This window comes from Antechinus flavipes, chromosome 2 (genome assembly GCF_016432865.1).
Source record: "Antechinus flavipes isolate AdamAnt ecotype Samford, QLD, Australia chromosome 2, AdamAnt_v2, whole genome shotgun sequence".
In the NCBI taxonomy this organism is placed as follows: domain Eukaryota; kingdom Metazoa; phylum Chordata; class Mammalia; order Dasyuromorphia; family Dasyuridae; genus Antechinus; species Antechinus flavipes.
The window spans coordinates 383037622-383059312 of NC_067399.1; the positions used below are offsets into that span (position 1 = coordinate 383037622).

Consider the following 21691-nt stretch of genomic DNA (forward strand, 5'->3'; position numbering starts at 1 on the left):
TGTCTTTCTTCTAATATTACTATGTGTTAAGAGATCTGACATTAAAAAGTACAAAAAATAGAAGTCATAAAAGGGATGGGAGTGTAGGAAAAGACAATTTGCTTTTAATTATGTTAGTTATTTGTTTTCTTTAGATAATGTATGATAATGTTTATCCTATAGACACTAATCTCACAGATGGCAAAATAACCCAAGATACATTTTGATATCTCAATGAATTAAAAACTATACAATATTCTTTACCAACTCCACTGTAGAGTACATCCATTTCAACAAATGCACAACATATATTACAATTGCTTAGTCACATTCTGTAACAGTTATACTTTTTGGACCCAATTGATAATAAAAAAAAATTATTTAGGATATATGTTCATATATGTATGTATTTAAATCCATAAACTTACCAAGATATATGCAACCAAAACCACCTTGGCCAATGGGCTGTCCTACTTTCCATTCCTTTTTGGTCACATCAATGAAAACTTCCCCTACTGCAAACTGTTCTGCTAGCTTTCTGCGTGTATGACCTTTTTTTGCAGATTGTGATGTTTTCACACGAGGCATTTTCACTATAAAACAAAACAAAGTCTGTTAAACTATGCTTCAATTTTCTAACATCTCTAAAACAGGCTCAATTTCTTTTTCTTAGTAAAGGCAATAAGATGTATGTTAAAGTTTCTACTATTTCAAAGATTTTAAAATGAAAATCAGTTAATTCTTGATTACAATATTGGCTTAGAACCTAAACAGTTCACTCTTAGAACTTGGAATTAAAACACAACTAAAATAATCAACCTGTTTAATTACTTTTAAGAAAGTAAGTAATTAAGTGAATGCAAGGGATAATGCTGTAAAAAAAAAAAAAAAAATTATCCTGGCATGGGTTCTATCAATAAAAAGTTATTTAAAAAAAAAAAAGAAAGTAAGTAATTATGATGCTTTTAGTTCATACATATTTATCTCCATTAATTCAATATTTTATAAACTAAATAATGAAAATGTATACCATAATTTTTTATTAGTTAAAATTGTTCATTTTGGCCAAACAAATTGTAAACAACTAACAGCAACACAATCAAGTTTTACAACGGAAAAAATATCTTTAACTAAGTATACATCAAGGACAAGTTGAAATTAAGGGAAAAAAAAGAATTACAAAAACAATTCTATGCTGAAAACTGATTACAATTGAGATGTGCGCGCGCACGCGCGCACGTGCACACACACACACACACACACACACACACACACACACTCCAGCCCATTTCATTTCATTAAAAAAAAATCATGCTACACCTTTTTAATGTTTTCTGTTTAAAGTGATTTTATTTTTTAACACAGAGGTTCAGCTCAAAATCCAGTGAGCAAGATGTAGTGAAAAGATATTAGATCAGTAAGTAAATTGAGAAATAGCTGTTCTAATCCAGGATTTCTAATATATATTAGTCTTAGGAAAAATCCTGAAATTTCCAAAAAATACCCTAAATATTAATCAAGAAATCCAAAAAAGGAACAATTAGTGCTATCTTTCACCCTAAAACTACAATCAGTCCAAAGTCCACAAACAAAGGAAAAGGCGCAAGCATATAACCAAAAAAAAAAAAAAAAAGACAAGACATATATAATATAAAAGTTTGATTTTTATTTTTTTTTATTTTGAGGCAACAAGAGTGGAAGAAAATCCTGGCTTCTGGGAATAAAAGCAAGCAATCTGATGCCTTCGTAGGATTTAGATATTTCAGGCCTCTTGATACTCCCCTAAGATTCTATGCTGAGATGCCAGAGAGCAACCTGAACGTCAAAGACCTGAGCAGGCAAGGGGGGGTGTCAAATTCTGAGAGATCGGGTGTGCACTAGAATCCAGGAGACACTGTGACACAAAGAAATGTCAACTCACTCAAAAATACAAGCAGAGATGGAATCTAGCTCTAAAACAAAACTTCAATTTAATAACTAAAGGAAATGAGTGAAACCCAAAGATATAAATCGTAACAAAGATGCAGAGTGAAATGCAATCAATGTAAAAAAATAAAGATAGAAAAATTTTTTAAATATCATTAAAAATATTTATGCATATGAAAGGTAGCATTTGAACCAAAATTTTGAGTTTGCTACTAATCAACACTCCAGCTCGTGGGAAAGGTAAATCAAATTTTAAAAGAAAATTCTTAGAGAGCAATTTTATATTAAGGTATTTAGGTTATAATAAGGTATTTAGGCTTCTACTTTGAAAATCCTATGCTATAAACTTTAGGATGTTAATAAAGGAAATTAACCTGCAACTGTAGCAATATTACTGTTATGGAATTTAAAAACGATATACAAGCAATGGGACCGGCATGTTGTATGTCTTCATGTGTTAAACGTTTTATATTCCTTCTTTTCAATGACTACATTTCCCTCTGCATCCCTCCAGGAGGTCACCTCTTTTAAAAAACAATTTTAAAAATAAAGAAAAGTTTTTTTAAAAAAATAAAATTTACTAAGAAATATCAATAGGAAAAAAAATATGATATTTGCAGTTCCCAGAGCAATAGACTTCACCTCTGCAAAGGAGTTGGGGTTAACAACTTAGCCTCTTTTTGAGCCAAACTTGCTGATAATTTTGTAACATTGATTTTCAGCTGTTTGGTGTTTCTTCAATTTACATTGTTGTATTAATTACATATAAAGTTTTTTCTAGCTCTGTTTACTTTGCATCATTTCATATAAATTTTCTATGCTTCTTTATTCATAACACCCATGTTCAATAACACAGTAATATTTCATATTCAAATTCACTCATACATACTGGTGGTGTGACATTAAGCAAATTACTCAGCCATTCAGTCACTAAGTCAAAACTTCTTAAAACTGTGGGTCATGACCCCTTATGATATTGTCTAACTAAATGTGAGGACAGCAAAAAAAATCTGGCAATAGCAAAAGGCATCTGAATATGCTATGGTCAAAATTCAAAAATCAAATGCATAACAAATCTGAGGTGTTTCTGGCAGCACCTGCCCATGCTGCCCTGTAAAACTTCATTACAGTCTTCATTCTGAATACAGAACATGCTCACTTTGTACCAAGCAAGCCCTCAAAACACACAAAGCCAACAATTGCTACCAGAAACACACAAGCTCAGATTTAGGACTATTGTAGTTTATGAATTACAGTATTTTTACTGTATATACAAGGTTTTCTGCTGTCACAGAAATATAATAGTTTAATTATGGAAAGCAGAGTCTTTAACACTATCTTATCATCACTCCCCAGCACTTAAGTATCAAATAAGAATATCTTTGGATTTGTGTTAGAATGTCTGATTTTTAAAATTGCAGTTTTCTCCTTTTAGAGAAACAAAATTTGATTTGGAGGGGGAAAAATGATGTTCACATTTATATATACAGTGGTGATGGTGGAGAAATAGTATGCTTTTAATATGTAAATGTAAACATGAATTTTTTTTAATTAAGTACAAACAATTTCATGAACTAAAGCTATTATTTTTTTTGAGAAATTATTAACAACATCTATCTTGTATTTTAGGACAAAAATATTTTTCAGTTATGAATAAGTGGATAAATTTAAGAGAGGTAAAAATGATGACTTCACTAGTAGTTCAATGGAAAGAAAATATATGTCAAATCATTTTTACAATATGGATCAACTTCTAATGATGATGATGATGAAGAAAAATCTGTTTAATTTGTAATGAAGTTTTGGCTGTGCAGCGCATGAAACCAGCCAAACTAAAATGACATCTTAATGCCAAGCATGCAGAGTAATACAATAAACCAAAGAAATATTTTGACTTTTAAGATCTTCAAATAAAGAACAAAGATTTGGGGCATTTCTTAATGTCAACAAAATGTATTTACCTGCATCTTATGAAACTTATTTAATTCTAAAAACTAAAAAGCCCTATGCAATAGGAAAAGATCTCATGTTATATGCTGCTATAAAAATGTCAGAAATAATTCATGGGAAAAAATATGGGGATGAAATTCATAAAATTCCTTTATCAAATGATACTATTTCCAAAAGGATTTTTGAAATTAGCAATGACCAATTCCAGTAGCTTTTTACTAGGCATAAGGGCAGGCAATTCAATTAGAACAATTGATATTTCTAAAATAGCACAAATGTTAGTTTATGAAAAAAATATACATGAGGAATTATTGTTTTGTCACCCTTGTGAAAGACACAAAAGAAAGTAAAAAATATATCTCTTCAAGTTAATGAATTTTTCACAAATGAAGGCTTACAATGGAAAAATTGCATTGGAATGTATACAGATGGTGCTGGAGCAATGAAGGGCAAGAATGTTAGATATGTAGCAAAAATTAAACCTAGTGACAATGAATATATCACTTATAGGCCAAATAAAATACAAAAGCAAAAAAAAAAAAAAAAAAAAAAAAAAAACACCAGAGTTAGATGATGTATTTCTTAATACTATCAAAATCACGAATTTCATTAAAAAACAACCTCTTAACAGTTGTTTATTTACAAACCTTTGCAAAGACATGGCCTTTGATTACAGAAGCATATTACTACATGCAAGGTTAAGATGGCTCTCAAGTGGGTGAAGTTTAAACAAATTTTTGAAACTGAAAGATGAAGCTCTTACATATAATTTTTTTCATATTGAGTTATGGCTTTCAAAACTGTCAGATATTTTCAAAAAAAGTCAATTATTTAAACATGTCACTTCTAGTAAAAATTGTAACATTTATGTTAAAAGATAAAATTGAAAATTTTACTTTAAAAGTTAACACATGGAAGAATAGGGGATAAAATAGTTCCTTAGAAATGTTTTCAGCTACAGATGATTTTATAATTGAAAATAACTTTCCCAAAGATTTATTGGAGGTGTTATAACTGATCAGAAGTGCCTGAAGACACAGATTCAGAAATATTTCCCTTCAAATTTTGATTCTAAAAAACTAAGTTGGGTTCATAAGTCAGACTTAGTTGAAATCAAAAATGTCAATCATCTGACATTAAAAGTTTAAGAATTTGTCGAGTTATCAAGCAATGCAAGCTTAAAACTTGAATTTTCTAAAAAAATTGTTAAATGAATTTTGGCTTGGGATCAGGACAAAATTTCAAACAATTTCTGAAATGGCCCTAAATGTACTTCTATCATTTTGAACTACATATTTATGCAAAGCAGAACATTCTCAGTCATGACAATTTTAGAATCAAAAAATCAATTCTGAAAAACATTTAAAAATGCTCTATACATCCTACAGACCGAATATTTCAAGATTTAATTCTTGAGTAAACATGAATGCGCAGGTTTGTTTTTGTCTTTAATAAATTATACATATACTAAAGAATTATTTTAAAGTAATTTTCTTTATGATTTATTATCAGTAAACGTTTGATTTGTACACCTGTCTTATATATCTAATTGTGTAAGAATTTCTTGGGCAAAAAGGATTTGAGAGTAGAAAAAGTTTAAGGAGCCTTTGCTCTAGCAATTCTCTAAGATTTTTTTCAACAAAGGTTTTGTGCTGTACTGGGAAAAGAGTTTCCTTATCAATGAGTTCTGATTATTCTAGTGAAATCAGAGGTCCAGTTCATATCTGATTTTAAATTTCTATACAAACCTCTGAATAGAAGGTTCATCATTCAGAAAATGTTAAGCAGCTTTTAAATGAAATACCTCAAAACAACATAATAGAGTTTACCTTAAAATAACTAAAATATATTTCACATACGAAAGTTGATTTATATCTTATGCTGTGCTACTTCGTCAAATTGTCAGCAATATCTCCTGATTGACTATTAGTAATTCATTGTAAGTTAAGGTATTTTCAATTTTTTTAAAATGGGTTTTGCCTTCTTCATAATTCAACAAAGTGATTAGAATGTCTTTTGTATTTTCTGGAATTTCCTGCCAAGGGAATGACAGACATACTTTGAGTTTTATATGAAACAATTCTAATTTTCTACTCAATTTGTGATCTACAATATAAGCTCTATGTTTTTTAACTATAAATTTTTCTTCTTTAAATTATGCTATTTGTCTTTGTTTTCAGTTTTCATCATGTAGCCAGATAACTGAAATTGATTGTTGTGATTAATGATGGTTTGGAATGACTTTTATTTCTTTCCTAAAATATTCCCAAAGAATGACTGTCGTTTTTGTCACTCTTGCTGAATACTTAAATCAATGCTGCTAAAAGTAACAATCAAAATGATATAAAAATTAGGAAAAGGGGATGTGCTTGTCAAGTAACAAAGTCACTTTTCAACTTTGAAAAGATTACTGAAAGTTAAGTTCTGTTTATCTTTTCTATTACTGAAGAGTTCCATAGACAACACATATCTGAGAGAGCACAGGGAACAACATTCCCCCAACCTTGAATTATATTACCTTTTCATGCTCTAGACTTTTTAAGATCAGTTCCCAACACTGAAAGATGAAAATTCATTCACTCAATCTTCAATCCTGCCACTCTGTGCACATGCACAAATGTGCATGCTTGTGTGTGCACATGGATGTGTATACACACACACACACACACACACACACACGTGTGCGCACCCCTCAAAACAGCCCTGGGTGCAGGTATAAGAGCAGCAGTAGCACCACCACCATCACAGCACTTGAAGGATCATCATATTAATCTTTACCTCTCATGAAAATCAGCATCTGAATCTCAAGCATACTAGAAAGAAAAGGATCAGGATAACAACACCCTATTTGTTAAAGGCTGCCAACTCCCAAGTTGTACAGAGGAAAAATGGATTTAGAGTCAGAGTATTCTGGTTGAAATATGGATTCTATCATTCACATAATTCTCTGGGCCTCAATTTCCTCATCTATAAAATGTCAGGATTGGACCATATAACTTGCAAGGTCCCTTTGCAGCTGCAAATCTGTGATTCTACAATCCTGTGACAGTCTATGCAGATGTCTTTCACTCTTAAATTCCCTTGCCAACTCTAAATCTATAATCCTTTAACATTCTATGGATATGCCCTACCCTCCCTAATTACTCTTGACCCCTTATTTTCACTGAAATCCACCCTCAAAATAACTATACTTGAATCCAATTCCATGCTGTCAAGATCAAAAAGTCGAAATAAGTCTTAAAAGACATCTAGTTCTTTATATTCTTGTGAATTAATCCCCCTTTGCAACTTCCTTGAAAATTACTCAGCTTCTAGTTAATGAACTCCAAGGATAGGGAACTCAGTTTCCCTAAAGAGAAGAAAAAAAGAGAAAAGGACAAGTAGGGGAAAGGGGAGGAAAGTACTATGTAGAGAAAGAATATTTGGAGTATACTTACACACATACACACAAATATGTATGTGTACATGTATTATAGGATTCCTTAAAAAATTAAACAGATAACACTATTCAACCCTCCTTTTTATATCATGAGATAAAAATGTGCTTGCCAACAGTGTTTGTAGCAATCAGAGGATAATTGGAATACTATGCAAATAGACAAGGTACACAGTTTGTGAGATTTTCCAGGTTCTCCAGTTTGCACATAATATTGAAGTGAGAGCTTCAAGCTCTGAGAGCTTCTAACTGTATTCTCCTAAATGACGCCATAATCATGTAAAAGTCTTTGGTCTAACCATCTAAACAGAACAGTTGATATCTATCATCCAGACCATAAAATACAATTGCATCAGTACAGATATCTTACAGAGAAACTACCTATGGACAATAAGCTAGGGGGAAAATCAAACAGGAGGAGAAAGAGAATGGGCTGAATTATATCTGAGAAATTAAATGATGCTATTTATGACCACAAACTGTTCCCTGAAGCAAAGGATTCATCTTTTAAATACCAATATTCTTCTACTGGTGCTGTGTAGTGGTGACAAGGTATATAATACTATAGTTACCAAAGAATTAAAGTTGCAAGTCACCTAATGAGCATGGGAGAGGCACATTTGGTCACAAACTGGGATCCAGCATATACATCCAACAAAAAGTTGCAGTAAACTTATCTGCAAAATGTAAAGCTGGAAAAGAAAGGTAGGGAAAGCACAGGATAACTAAGGCAGAGCCAATATGCTCCCTAAGTACCCAGGTAAAAATACAAGATTTCCAGTAGCACTGTTTAGCAACACCACTCCATGGAAGATTTATGGAATGATATGTATAAGAGCTTCACAGTATGATTAAATGGGTTACTATAAGGAGGTATAAATGGGCTACATCAGCATCAATAATATCACAGGTCTATCTCAAGTTGATACTGACATATGAAATCAATAATCATGCGGGAATAGATGGAGGAAACAACTTTTCATCAAGATAAACATCCCTCGTTTCTCTAATTCCTTATTATACTCTTGTGATGTTAGAACTTAAAACGTCTATTTTTTTTCTTTCAATGAGTTTTTTCTAAAAATATCCTAGTAAAATTATCTAATACGCACAAGATCTACTATTTTCATCATTATTTCTGTGAACATCAATATATTTGCAGTTTCCCAGGTCTATGAGCTCTGTGATACATGATTATTCACTCTTATTCATCCCACATATCTAATTAGTTGCCAATCTTTTCATTTCTACTTCTTCATGCCCTTTAAATGTGATTTTTCCCTCCACCCAGTCACTCCAAAGCCTCTTTAAAGTATCCCTCTCTTAAGTTTTTCCCATGCTAATGCGTCCTCCACACAGCTACCAGACTGATTTTCCTAAATGACAATTCTGACCACCGAACTCCAATTCCCCCTCTCAATAAATTTCACTGGTCCCTATTATCTCTAGAATCAAACAGAATACTCTAGTCTTTAAAGCCCAAACAGGACATATAACACATTACTCTTCCTCCATGCCATTATATATTTTTCTGCTTCATGGATTATCCTGAGATAATATTTGTCATCAAGTGATCTGAGGCCACTGGAGATGAAATCTCTGAGTTCTGCTAAGCTAGTACTCAGAAAGCAGATTCAGTCTGTTGCCAGGACATACATCTTCAGATCTTTCTCAAATTTCTTCTTCTCTTACCTCTATCCTGAATGTTCATAACTTCAAACTTTCCTAAAAGCAAACTTTTCTTCTCTCCCTTGACCCCCACAATCTCTTTCCTTCATACATATCCATTTCTCACAGTGATGCTACCATTCTGCCAATCCCACAGGTTCAAAACCCTGAGGTCATAATTGATTCTTCTTACTCTTCTCATACCTAATAATTTCTATATGCTACCAATTCTTCCTTCATAATGTTTCTCAAATCTGACTCATCTTTCTAGTCTCATTTCCATTACCTATGTTTAGTTGTTAATAAGCTCAATAAAAAAAAAATGTGACATCTGCTAAAAAGCTAACAATCTTCTGTGGCACATTAATATAAATCTGGTGTCCATCTAAAAATAAATAATAATCCCATTATACTCTGAAACAATCAGATCAGACTCAAATATTGTATTCAATTCTGAGTACCACATTTTAAGTGAAAAACTGACAGACTCAAGTATATACAGAGAGGGGCAACTAAAATGGTAAGAGATTTCAAAATTATGTTACACAGAAAAGTTTAAGGAACTGGAAATGTTTAGAATAAAGAAGGCAGAGAGGCTTAATGACTGACAAGGATAGTGAGCAGGAAATCTTGGCTTAAATGACAAGGGTGTCTGGGATGGCAATGTGGTATAATAGAGAAAAGAGGATTTAAGAGTCAAAAAATTTGGGATCAAATCCCAAATCTACCGTTTACTATCTATTCGACCTTAAACAAGCCATAACTTCTCTGGGCTTCAGTTTCCTCAACTATAAAATTAGAGGATTGCGTAATTTGCTTCTTGAGGTCCTTTCTACATCTAAATTTATAGTCCTATAATCTCTTCCAACTTTTAATAGTGTGATTCTATTCAGGCCTCATACCTGTTAAAATACCTTCTGCACTACTAGATATTTTAACTGCCCTATAATTCCTTCAATATTTATCTGAAGTTCCTCCTTCATGAAGCCCTACTTTTTCAATGCACTACAGACCCTTATGTCTTTGCTACTTTCTCCAAATTTTTAAATTTATCATACAATTCATCTCATACTCAAATAAATGTTATAAGACACTTGTGTCGAAAGTGCAAAGGACTTGAAGGTGTAAGATATTAATTTAAACCCTGGCTCTACCACTTACCAACTGTACAATTGTGAAAAAAAAAAAAATCCCTTAATTTCCTTTGTCTCAATTTCCTTATCTGTAAAACTTAGCTAAGATTATTTACATTACTTAATTCACAGGACTGCTGTCAAGTCAACAAGTATTTATTAAGCCCTAATTATATGTCAACTGTTCTAAGCACTAAAAAAACAAAGAAAAACAAATACAGTTCTGCCCTCAAAAGAATTAATTTTAATTTAATTTAATTGGGGGGGAGGCAAGAAGGAAAAATTACAACATGCAAACAATTACATTAAACAAAATATAGATATATAGATATGTATGCACACATACAAATGTGTCCTTGCATGTATGTGTAGATATGTATATACATAATTACACATGTACATATGCATATACATATCTATACTTATACATACATTAGATAAATTGAGTAACTTCAAAGGGAAAGTAATAGTAACATTATGGAGGACCAGGATTCTTATAGAAAGTAGGATTTTAACTGAAATTTGAGGAAAAGCAGGAAATAGAGGTGAAAATTTCAGGCATGGAGGACACTCAGTTAAAATGCATGAAGAAAAAAAAATACCTTATAAAAGAAAAGCTAAGGAGATCAGTCACTGGATTCCAAAGTATATGATGGAAAATAAGATGCAAGAGGATTGAAAAGTTAAGAAAGGGCTTTAAAAGCCAACAGAGGTAGCACAGTCGAATAGAGGACAAGACTTGGGTGTCAAGAAGATACTGGAATCTGCCTCAGACAGCTGTGTAACCCTCAGCGAGTCACTCAGCTTATCTGTCACTCAGTTTCCTCATATGTAAAATGGGGATAATAGCACTTACTTCACAGGGTTTTGAGGATGAAATGAGTTAACATATGTAAACCATGTTGTAACTTTAAAGTAGTATATAAATACTAGTTAGTATTATTTTATATTTGATTTTAGAGATGATAAGAAACCATTAGTGTTTATTGAAAATAACTGATAGCTAAGCAGAGGGTGAACCCAGAATGAAGTCTTAAGGTAGAGAAACTACTGCAATAGTTCAAGCATGAAATGACTTATCATAGTGATAAAGAGAAGGCAGAATATATAAGAAATGTTGTGAACATAAAAGTGAAAAGATCTGGCAAGAAGATTTTCGCAAAAAATTGTACAGACAACATACAATATATACAAAGGCAAATTTTTATTACTTTTATCTTATTATTGTCCTAATCATGAAAGTTATGTATGTGTCATCTCCCAATCTAAACGTAACTTGGTTGCTATCCTTTACGCTTAAAGAGGACCAAAATGACATTATATTGAGGTCAAAGTACAGTGTATTTGACTGTGACTGATCGGTTCAAAATGAGCACAGAAGACTCCTACCACTGGCCAGGCACAAATAGTCCACATAAACTTTTGCCGTGATGTCTAAACTTGCACATCTCACATTTCTTTTGAGTTACTTTGTTCATAAAGCACAGCACCTTCTTTGATCTACACACAGTAAGCCTTTCAGGGGAAGCCCATTGAGACATGATAAGCCCTTCAAGGGAAAAGGCAATGCCATATCTCATTGTATCCCCATGAACAATGCTCAATATATCTGATAATGATGAAAGAAAAATCTTACCGGACATATAATCTTCATGCTAGTTTTCTACAAATTATCTCGGTACTTACTAGTACTACTGAGATCAGTCTTCAAATGCTGAAGATGTGGTTGTGACATGGGCAATTAGCATTTATCACTCATAACACTAACTATATTAATTTTTTTTAAAGGTGAACTATTTTATTACATTCTTTTTTCTGATGGCATTATAACCTCCCTAATCAGTGATGCTAGCAGAAGATACTTAGCAAAGACTATACTGGTTTTAAAAGACGCTTCTTACAGGTTTGAGAAAAGCTTTTTCTTCTTTTCCTGAACTAATTCATTCTAAACTGAATAATCATTTTGAAACAGAGGGAGGAAAAAAGCTAAATTCATGAATGATAATACAGGAGATATTAAAGAAGACAATTGATAACTCCTTTTGCTACATATACCCTAGTTTATACATCAAAGAGAATACTGGGCAAGATGATCTTGTATCTCACCTAATATGGCAAGGCTTCTCTTTAGGCAAAACTCTGCTTTATTTTTGTAATAAGAATAAATGACAAGGAAAGTGAAGATTGAAATATAAGTCAATAGTTTCAGTTTCTCCTTTTAACTTAACAATATTTCAAAGGATTTATTGGTGTGGTAATCCCCTTTAATAGTGAAGACCACAACATATTATCATTCTGGGTGAATTCATGTCTTCCCACAAAAAATTTCCCCATGAAAAAGCCATGTAGTTATAAAATTTATGCTAAAGGATGCACTTTTTTAACATGCTGCTATTAGACTACATCTTTGATTTTTATTTAATATCAAGTCTACTTATATTAACTAATGTTATTCAGATTTCCAAAATAAAATTATTCTATTTAAATTGACCTCTTCTTCCTCAAAATATACAAACTAAAGAAATTCAAAGACAAATCAATCTATACTGCTATATGACACAAACAACCAATTTGCTGGCATATTCTATATTAGCATAGTCACCAAAACTTAATTATAAACAAAGAAATTATGAAGAAAGTTATTAGTATAGAAAGGAAGCTTGCAACTGAACATATTCAAACAGAATTTCAGTGATACATAAAATGTAAAATGGTCTCCACATTTTAAGATACTATTCCAAGCATTTTGCTATAAATGTACTCTACTATAATCTGTTTCGCAAAACTTTATTTCAATAGATTTATTGTATATTTAAACAAATGGCATTTGAGAAGTTCTAAATGCAGAGTTGAAAGAGAAATGTGGTAATTTTGATCTTTATCACTAAAAGTTGAAATGATCAAAACAAAATTATCAAAAAGGTCATCTAATACAATTCCTAGTCTCCAAATAAATTATATCTCCATTACCTCCCAACAAGTGATCATTCTCTACATGAAGACTCAGTAATAACACTTTTCAAGTAAAGTAAAAATCTGCTTCCTAGTTACTACTCTAGCTTGATCCTAAGGCAGTCTTCTGGAACTGATCAGAACATGTTTACTATATCTCTTATACAAGAATGCACTTCAAAGATCTGAATAAAGCTATCATGAATGCAATATTAGAGGTGCTATAGGAAGAGAGACATTTTCAAATTAAGTAAGAAGTTACTAATTAATTATGACCGTTCACGCAGAGATTGCAATACTGGTTTCATATCCCACAGAGGTAAAATTCATAGATACTACAAAATTCCTGGATAGAGATAGATAGACTGACTGACAGATAAAATAAAGCTTGATACCAAATAGGTTCAAACAATTTCAGTAGTAGAAAAATGTTGATGTCTGAAATAATAGTCCAAAATTTAAAAATTGAATGTAAAATGGTCTGTGCCCACCTTTTACATGCTATACCAAATATTTTGCTATAAATATTAAAATAGTATTACACTGTCATTTTTGTCACAAAGCTTTTTATTTTAATAGATGTCACAATACAATGTTTTATATACAGTATTTAAAATTACACAACTATATATACATATGTGCATGTGATATAGATTACATATTCGTAGCACTATTATTATGCACAGGGTGAAAATGTGTCTAAGATTAAGAAATGCCTGAACAAATTGTGGTTATATCCACAAAAATGAATGACTGTGCAAAACCAACAAAACTTTATTTTGTGCAATACTTTCCATATCATCTATTATCTATAATTTTATACCCATTTCTTATATTCGTATATAAACTCACATATATGTGATTTACTATATTTATATGGAAGTATAATTCATATATATTTATACAAATATACATAGTTATCTATATATTAACAAAATCTTTATACCTTTTTTACAATCTTTTCTTATAGAAGCTTATTTCTCTTCTCATATCAAATAAGAATTATAGTATCACATGCAGAATCCCAATGTGGAAGGAAAAAGACACAAAGGCACTTCTATAAAGCTACTGATTCTTCATTTGAAAAAATAAGCTATGGTCATTCTCTTAGCATCAGCCAGATAACTGGAATATATATTGTGTTACCTGTCTCCTGCATTTTGCTTTGACCTCCAAAATGAGCCAAGAAGATCCCTTCTCCTTTGCCCAATATAACTTCACATATAAAGTATCCATCTAGACATAGCAACAGACATATTAGAAAGCAGAATGTATACATGCATACACACATAAATACATATATACACACACGCACACACCTCTACCTGGTTTTAATCCTATATTCTCATACCCCTCAAACAATTACTATCTTCAAAGATCCAAAGCACAGATAATAAAGAAATAGCAGATAATGCTTTAATCCCCAACAATCACCACCTTGGAACTAATGAAAATGAAGGACAATCTTTTAATGTAATGGAAGCCATCATTGCAAATGCCACAACACAGCAATGTAGGAAACTAACATAGTCACCCCAATCAGGGTACAGATCTGGAGGCCTAATACCTGCTCTAACTAGCTGTAAAATTGTCATTTAATAAATCTTCACTGGAAACATAAGCACAGATTTCCTAATCCCACTTTAACTGAACATTTGGGTTACCTGCTTCACTTTAAAGGGTATTTATCACCAAATGAAGAATCTGAAATTATTAGGAGAAACTGACAATCTCCTGTGTACTTTTTAATTGCTTGAACTCAAGGAGCCCTCAAATCCAATTGCTCAAATAAGCCAAAGTTAGATGCAAAAAAAAAGAAAAAAATAAAAATTATAATTTCTGAGAAATAGTGAACATTTTATTAAAATGATATAGTAAAGAAAGCAAAATCAAAAGAAACACATATGACAAAGATGATATGTAAATTTTTTAAAATGCAACTCAAGTAAAAGAAGTCAGGCAAGGGGGAAAGGAAGAGGGAGAGGATGTGTGTAATGTGCAGGTTAAATTACATCTATTCTGGAAAAAAAAAAGGGGGGGGGTGGGCACTTTCATTCCTAGCAACTTTTAAAAAGGTAGCAAAGAAACTTAGCTCTCTTACAAAAACCCCAGAAAATATCTGAAAAAGACTCAGAAAAACCAATCTAGTACAGAACATTACCAAGTAGCAAGAGCAAGTACAGTCCCTACAGAAATAGTAAGGAGTTAGCCAAAGAAACAAGAAGAACCAAATCAGGAAAGTCATTATCAGCTCCAACAAAAGATTCAAAAAAAAAAAAAAAAAAAAAAAGGCATTCTAAAAGGAATGCTGTTCAAGAAGCCAAAGTGATTTCAAACACTACACTGGAATCTGTAGATCTTACAATGGGCAACTGGGGTGGGGAAAGAGGTAGAGGAGCAGCAAAAAATATTGGTTATGGCCAAAATCCATACCATTAATCAAAAGACTGAGACGGAACGCAAGCAAATGACATAGAGGATGAGGCTAATTATCAGTCAACTTTACCCAAGCTTACTGTGGCAACAACATGACATATAAGACTTTACCAATTCATGTGCAAGTAAAAGAAAGAGCACAAAATTACAATCCAAGAACTAAAGATGAATAAAGAAAAGAAAACATCAAATAGAATGAGGAAACACTATGGAATAAGAGAAAACCAAAATATAAGCTAAGAAGAAAGCAATCGCACAAAAACTCTTAAGCAGAGAAGCAGGATATCAAAACTAAAATTATGAAATAAGCATTCAAAAAGAAAAAAATCATAGGAAAGTAATAGTTACACGGTGCATACAGAGGGTACCGTAATGTAGCGTGTAGCGCAGGAGATCACCTTCATTACAGTAGCAATCTCAAAAAAATTTTCGGGGGAGGGCTTATTTTAGAGGAATCTTACACAGTAAGGGGAGGGCTTATTTTCGGGATAGGTCTTATTATCGGGGAAACACAGTACTAAAATATTCACAGCAAAATTTTTATAGTAGCAAATAACCAGAAACAAAGTTTACATCAATTGATTGGATAATGGCCAAACAAATTGTTGTATGTGGCTACATAAAATATTAGCAAAGTGCATTGAAAATGTGAATTTAGAGAACATGCTAAAATTTATGTCAACTGATTCTTAGTGAAATAAGCAGAACCAGGAAAATAATATGCACAATGACTATATCTCTACACCTTTAGCTGTATCTTCAGTTGTGTATAATATGGTGATTTCACTAACTTTTTGGAGGCCATCGGCATTGAAACAAAGTCTAGCAGCAAAACTAGACAAAATAAGGTAGTGCTATAGGAAACATAATTTAAAGGGTATTAAATGATTGGTAGATTATCAAGATATCCAAAAAGAGAAGATAACCAAATCCTTCAGGGAGAAAAAAAAACCACCTATTTTATTAATCATTTTTAATGAGGAAGTGGAAAATAATCAATAGCTACCTAACTTAAATACTTATTTTCCTATCTCTACAAAATCTTTATGGGAATAATTAGCATTTGAACCAAGGTGATACTTCTGACAAAGATATGAGAATAGCCTCAAAGAATTTTTTTTTTTAAATTACTGATAGATGGAAATTTTTTTTTTAAATCCTATTTAATCCTAATAAAGACATCTTGAGAAACATTTGACAAAAAACAGGACAATAGCTAAAGGTAAACTTTCAAAGATTACATCAGAATTCTCCAATTTTTATTGAGGTTAATTATTCTGTAATGGATCCAAATAAAAATTTTAAGGAAATCATTATAATCCTTAGTAGGTAAAAAGGTAATATGACAAGATAAATAGTACCTCATCCAACATTCCTTATATTAATGTCATGTTTTCATACATAAGCTGGAAGTGATTTTAAAAGATTTTTAAAATTCAGAAAAAAAATAGAAAGTAATATTTTATTTTTATTTGAAAAAATTGTAAATTATTTATTTTTAGATAAAATATTCACCTTTATATTTCCAAATTCATTTCATATAATTACACAAATAAAAATTTTAATGTAAAACAATTTCAAAAATTAAATCATTTTATTTTTGTATACAAAGAATAAGCAATACAGCTCCTAAAGTCATTTTTCATTTTCCAAGGAGCACTGCCACATTCACAAGATGAAAATATTCACTGGGTTCTTTCTTATGGACTTCCTATTGTTGACTTCAGAACAAGAGATTAAGCAGCTATGTCCTTGTTCTCTTCACAAAGGCACAAGGAAATGAAAGCATAACAGACACTTGTAGTAATATTAATTTGTATCACTTTGGTCTTCTTCCCATTCCAACACATCAGTGTCCAAGTTTTATTCTTTCTACTCTGAAATATATTCCAAATTCAATGAAGATTTTTTTAGTATGTTTTTGTCACCATGTGTAATGTTCTTGTTTGATTTTCTGGAGGTCTTGGAAGCAGCCTTCTTTTTAGTCAGATTAATCACCACAAGACTAGTCAGGTGTTAAAATCCAAATTCTTTATTGTCTCCTTCACAATCTAGTTTCCTTGCCTGGGACCCGGGCTAGCTTTCTTAGAGGCCTTACAGAGTTTTGGTTTCAGTGGAGAAGCTAAGCAGGAGAGCCCTGCCAGCAAGGTGGTGTGAGATGGGATGAATGAATCTCTCAAGTCCAAGGGTTTGTGCTTTAGCCTCCAGTCACCACAAAGGTAGGACATTGGGATGAATCTGTCTCTGTATGTCTGCCAGAGCTTGAGCTCCCGCCTCCAGTCTGCTTGTCTTCTCTGGCTCTGGCTCTGACTGAGTTTGTCCCAGCTTATATGCTCTCTTATAAATACTTTATCATAGGTGTGAACCTTGTAGAATTATATATTAAGTACTAAGTACATGTACTGAACTATTAATCACCATGCTACATTAGATAACCATTGTCTTTATCAATTCCACTGAGACAGCACTTTGTAAGAATCCTTGTTTTAAGTACAGAGTTCTGGACCATAACAACCATGGAAATTATATGAATCAAGCATTTATAAAATAACTCCGTGCTGCTAGGCACTGTGCTAGAAACTGGTAATATAAATTCAAAAATTAAAAACAAAATGCTCGAGGAACTTATATTCCATTGAGGGAAATAAAAATAGTGAAAAACAATGGAAACAATTGGTTCTAGACTCAGAGAGCTAGGGTTCAAATTCTAATTCTGCTGCTTACTACATGAGTGATATTGGGCAAATCACTTACCTTTCCTGGGTCTCAGTTTAGGTATTTGTAAAATCAGTAAGCTGAATTAGCCTATAAACCTCTTATTTTGTGTACATATAATGTCAGAGGTTTTTGCTTTTCTTATGTCTAGTTACTTAGTTACTTTTATCACCTTTGTTTCTTTCTCTTTTTCTTTCTTATTTTCATTCTTGCTAGTATTTATATGGAAATTTAAAATGTTGAAAAACATTAGGAAGTGAGTGTGCTACATGATGCAATAATTATAAAGTTGATAGTTTTCTAGGAGAATTGCTCATATGCAATTTTTGTTTCCTTTAAGCCATGATGTGACACAGTATAGAAGTGCTGCATCTGGAATCAGAGATCCTCTAAAATCCCAGCAGTGCCAATTACTACCTGTGTAAGCATAAACAAGTTATTTCACTTTTCTGAGCCTCAGATTCTTCACCTACAAAATGAAGATACTAGATGACCACTGAAGTCTGTTATAATAATGAGTTCTCTTTGTTTCATTTACCAGTAAATGTTTTTTTTTAAATCATACAGAAAAAAAAAAATTGCCCCAAAAATCAGAAGATAGTAAAATATACAAAGAGAATCTACAATACACCAAGAGAAAGAAATCCCAAGAGTGACTCACTAAAACACATCATTGTCAAAATTCACTACTGCAACTTCAAATAAATTTTGTATATAACAAAGAAAAAGCCCTTATGAGACCCACTCAGAAAAAGGCAGAATGACAAATCAGTTACAGGGAATTACAGGAAAGATAGGACTATGAGAGCAGAGGCCATCCATAGATCAATGACAACAAAATACCAATGATGAAATGCAAAACTTATAAAATAATGAAGAAAATTAGACATGTTTTGACATAAAAGAATCTCAAGTCACTTCATCATCAAAAGAATCTCAAGTCACTTCATCATCAAAAGAACCCAAAGGTTAATAAATAAATGAGTAGTATTTATCTAAAACCACCAACAAGTATTATCTATAATGGGGATGAGCTAGAAGCCTTCCCAATAAGAAGAGGGTTCACAAAACAAGGATGTCCATTATCAGAACTATTAATATTGTACTAGAAATGTTTGCATCAGCAATAAAACAAGAAAAAGGAACTGAAGGAATAATAAAAATAAGCAAAGTGGAAACAAAACTATTATTCTTTGCAGACCATGTACATGTAGAGAAACTTAGGTGACAGAGAAACCATCGCTAGAAACAAACTGAACCAAGTAAGAACTTTAGTACAATTGCAAAACATTTTAAAAATTTCTATCTTCTATATCTTACCAACAAAGGCCAGAAGAGATAGAAAAAAAAAAATTTCAATGAAAATAACTGCAGACAATATAAAATATTTGGGAGTCTACCTGCCCAAAAAAAAAAAAAAAACTATTTACAAAACACAATTAGAAAACACATTTTACATAAAAACAAATCCACAACTGAAAAATATTAACTGCCCAAAAGATAACAAAAATCAAGAACTATTATACAGACAATATTATAAAACCTTTTTTATATAAAGACAGAGCTAAACAACTAGAGAAATATAAATTCTTCAAGGCTAAGCCAAGCTGTTGCAAAAATAATAATAATAATAATAATAATAATAATAATAATAATAATTCTACTTAATTTACTTATTCAGTTCCAGCCAATAAAACTATCAAAAAATTATTGTACTGGACTAAATAAAGAAACTAGGTATTACAGACTAGCACCTCACACTGTATACTAAAATAAGGTCCAACTAGGTAAATGATTTAGACATAAACAGATTGTAATAGCACAAGCGAATTTAAGGGGAACATGAAAAACTTTTATTGATCTCTAGGGAAGAATTTATAATCAAACAAGAGATAGAAGCATCACATGAATTAGAACAGATAATTTTGATTAAACTAAAAAGGGATTGCAGAAACAAAAATAACAGCCAAGATTAATGCAGCCAAAATCAGAAGGAGAGTAGGAAAACAGGAGGGAAATGTACTGCAAATGTCTCTGATAAAGACCTGATTTCTCAAACATACAAGGAACTGAATACAATTTATAAAAATAAGAGCCATTCCCCAATTTACAAGTAGTCAAAGGATATGAATAGGTAAGTTTTCAAAAGATGACAGCAGACCATGCCAAGAAATTAATTCATTTCCATCTGAACTGTATTAGGAGGATTCTGAAGATTATCTGGCAAAATAAGGTACCACACACTAAGGTCTTTTCTTGAACTAAAGTGCCAAGAATTTTAACTCTACTGCAAATAGTACAATTCTGATGGGCTGGCAATTTGTTCAAATGCCAAATATATATATATATATATATATATATATATATATATATATATATATATATATATATATATATATATATATATATATAAAGACTATTTTATGGAGAAGTCACACAAGGCAAGGATTCACATGGAAATCTAAAGAAGTAATACAAGAGCATTCTCTTAAGTCTCTGAAAAACTCTGGAATCAGTTATAAGAATGGGAAAACACTAGCACAGGATTGCCCTGAATGATATGCTTATATCAAAGAAAGCACTGTGCTCTGTGAGTTAAGCAGAACAGTAACAGCTGAAAAAGAAATTTGAAACACAAATCTAGAGACATCTATACTCCAACTGTACATATGGATTACTTATATCTAAACTATGCTAGAGCCTTTGAAGCTTATATTGGCATGATCAGCCACAATCAGACATACAATTCCTCGACCTCAACATAGTGATGTCATTTTGGTCCTCTTCAAGGACAAAGAACAACCACCAATCCTTAAGAAAAAAAAAAAACTGGGACTTCCTACTGAGAAATTTACCTGAAAATGAAGCAGACTACCTAGCTCCCATATACTTATTTGAACAAAGTCCTAAAATTCACACCAGTATAAATAATGATCAAAAATCTAAGAAAGAAAATTGTGCATCGAGTACCAAACATATTGAAGAAGGAAAGGATGTGTTAAAAAGGTCACTCTATAGACAATAGCCACCAGTATTGATTTGATGGAAGATGTAGATTATACGAACTTCAAAAGGTGAAAAGTTATTGAATGATAGTGATCAAGAAGAATCCTGAAGTAGGAACAGAGAGCAAGGGGTATAAGAACTCCCCGACCTTGACCACTGAATTGAGGGAAATGAGTGAAGGAACAGTCATTAATGGAAAAGGTGGCCAGAGATATTATACAAAAGAAAATTAGGTCTCAGTGACTGCATCAATTCGGAAAAAGTGGGAGAAGATTTAAGATGAAAGCAAATTTGTTACTACTTATGAAACTAATAGTAAAGAAAATGCAGTAACTGGCTGGGACTCTGTGTTAGAAGGGTTGAAGTTGAAAGGAATAAAAAATCTGGTGGGAAGATATAAAAATGGTATTTGGATGAACCCCCTACAGAGGTTCAGAATCACTGGGATGTGCAAGAAATTACCAGGTGCAAATATATTCCTCATTAAATA

The 21691-nt window shown here is 31.9% G+C and overlaps 1 protein-coding gene across 3 annotated transcripts in view; it reads right to left on the minus strand.

Annotated features, from left to right (window-relative positions):
* Window positions 1–21691, minus strand: part of VRK1 (VRK serine/threonine kinase 1) — a 120206-nt gene that overhangs the window by 64688 nt on the left and 33827 nt on the right. The window contains exons 1-2 of one of the 3 annotated variants that reach the window (XR_007950752.1): window positions 8984–9162; window positions 408–572 (exon numbers count right to left, since the gene is read on the minus strand). Coding sequence is in view for 2 of the 3 variants with exons in the window: in XM_051978416.1 (XP_051834376.1) it covers window positions 408–572; window positions 8984–9002 (184 nt within the window). In the remaining variant the exon portion in view is untranslated. Of the gene's footprint in view, window positions 1–407; window positions 573–8983; window positions 9163–21691 lie in introns of those variants that run through there. The other 2 variants (XM_051978416.1, XM_051978417.1) reach the window with 2 other exon arrangements.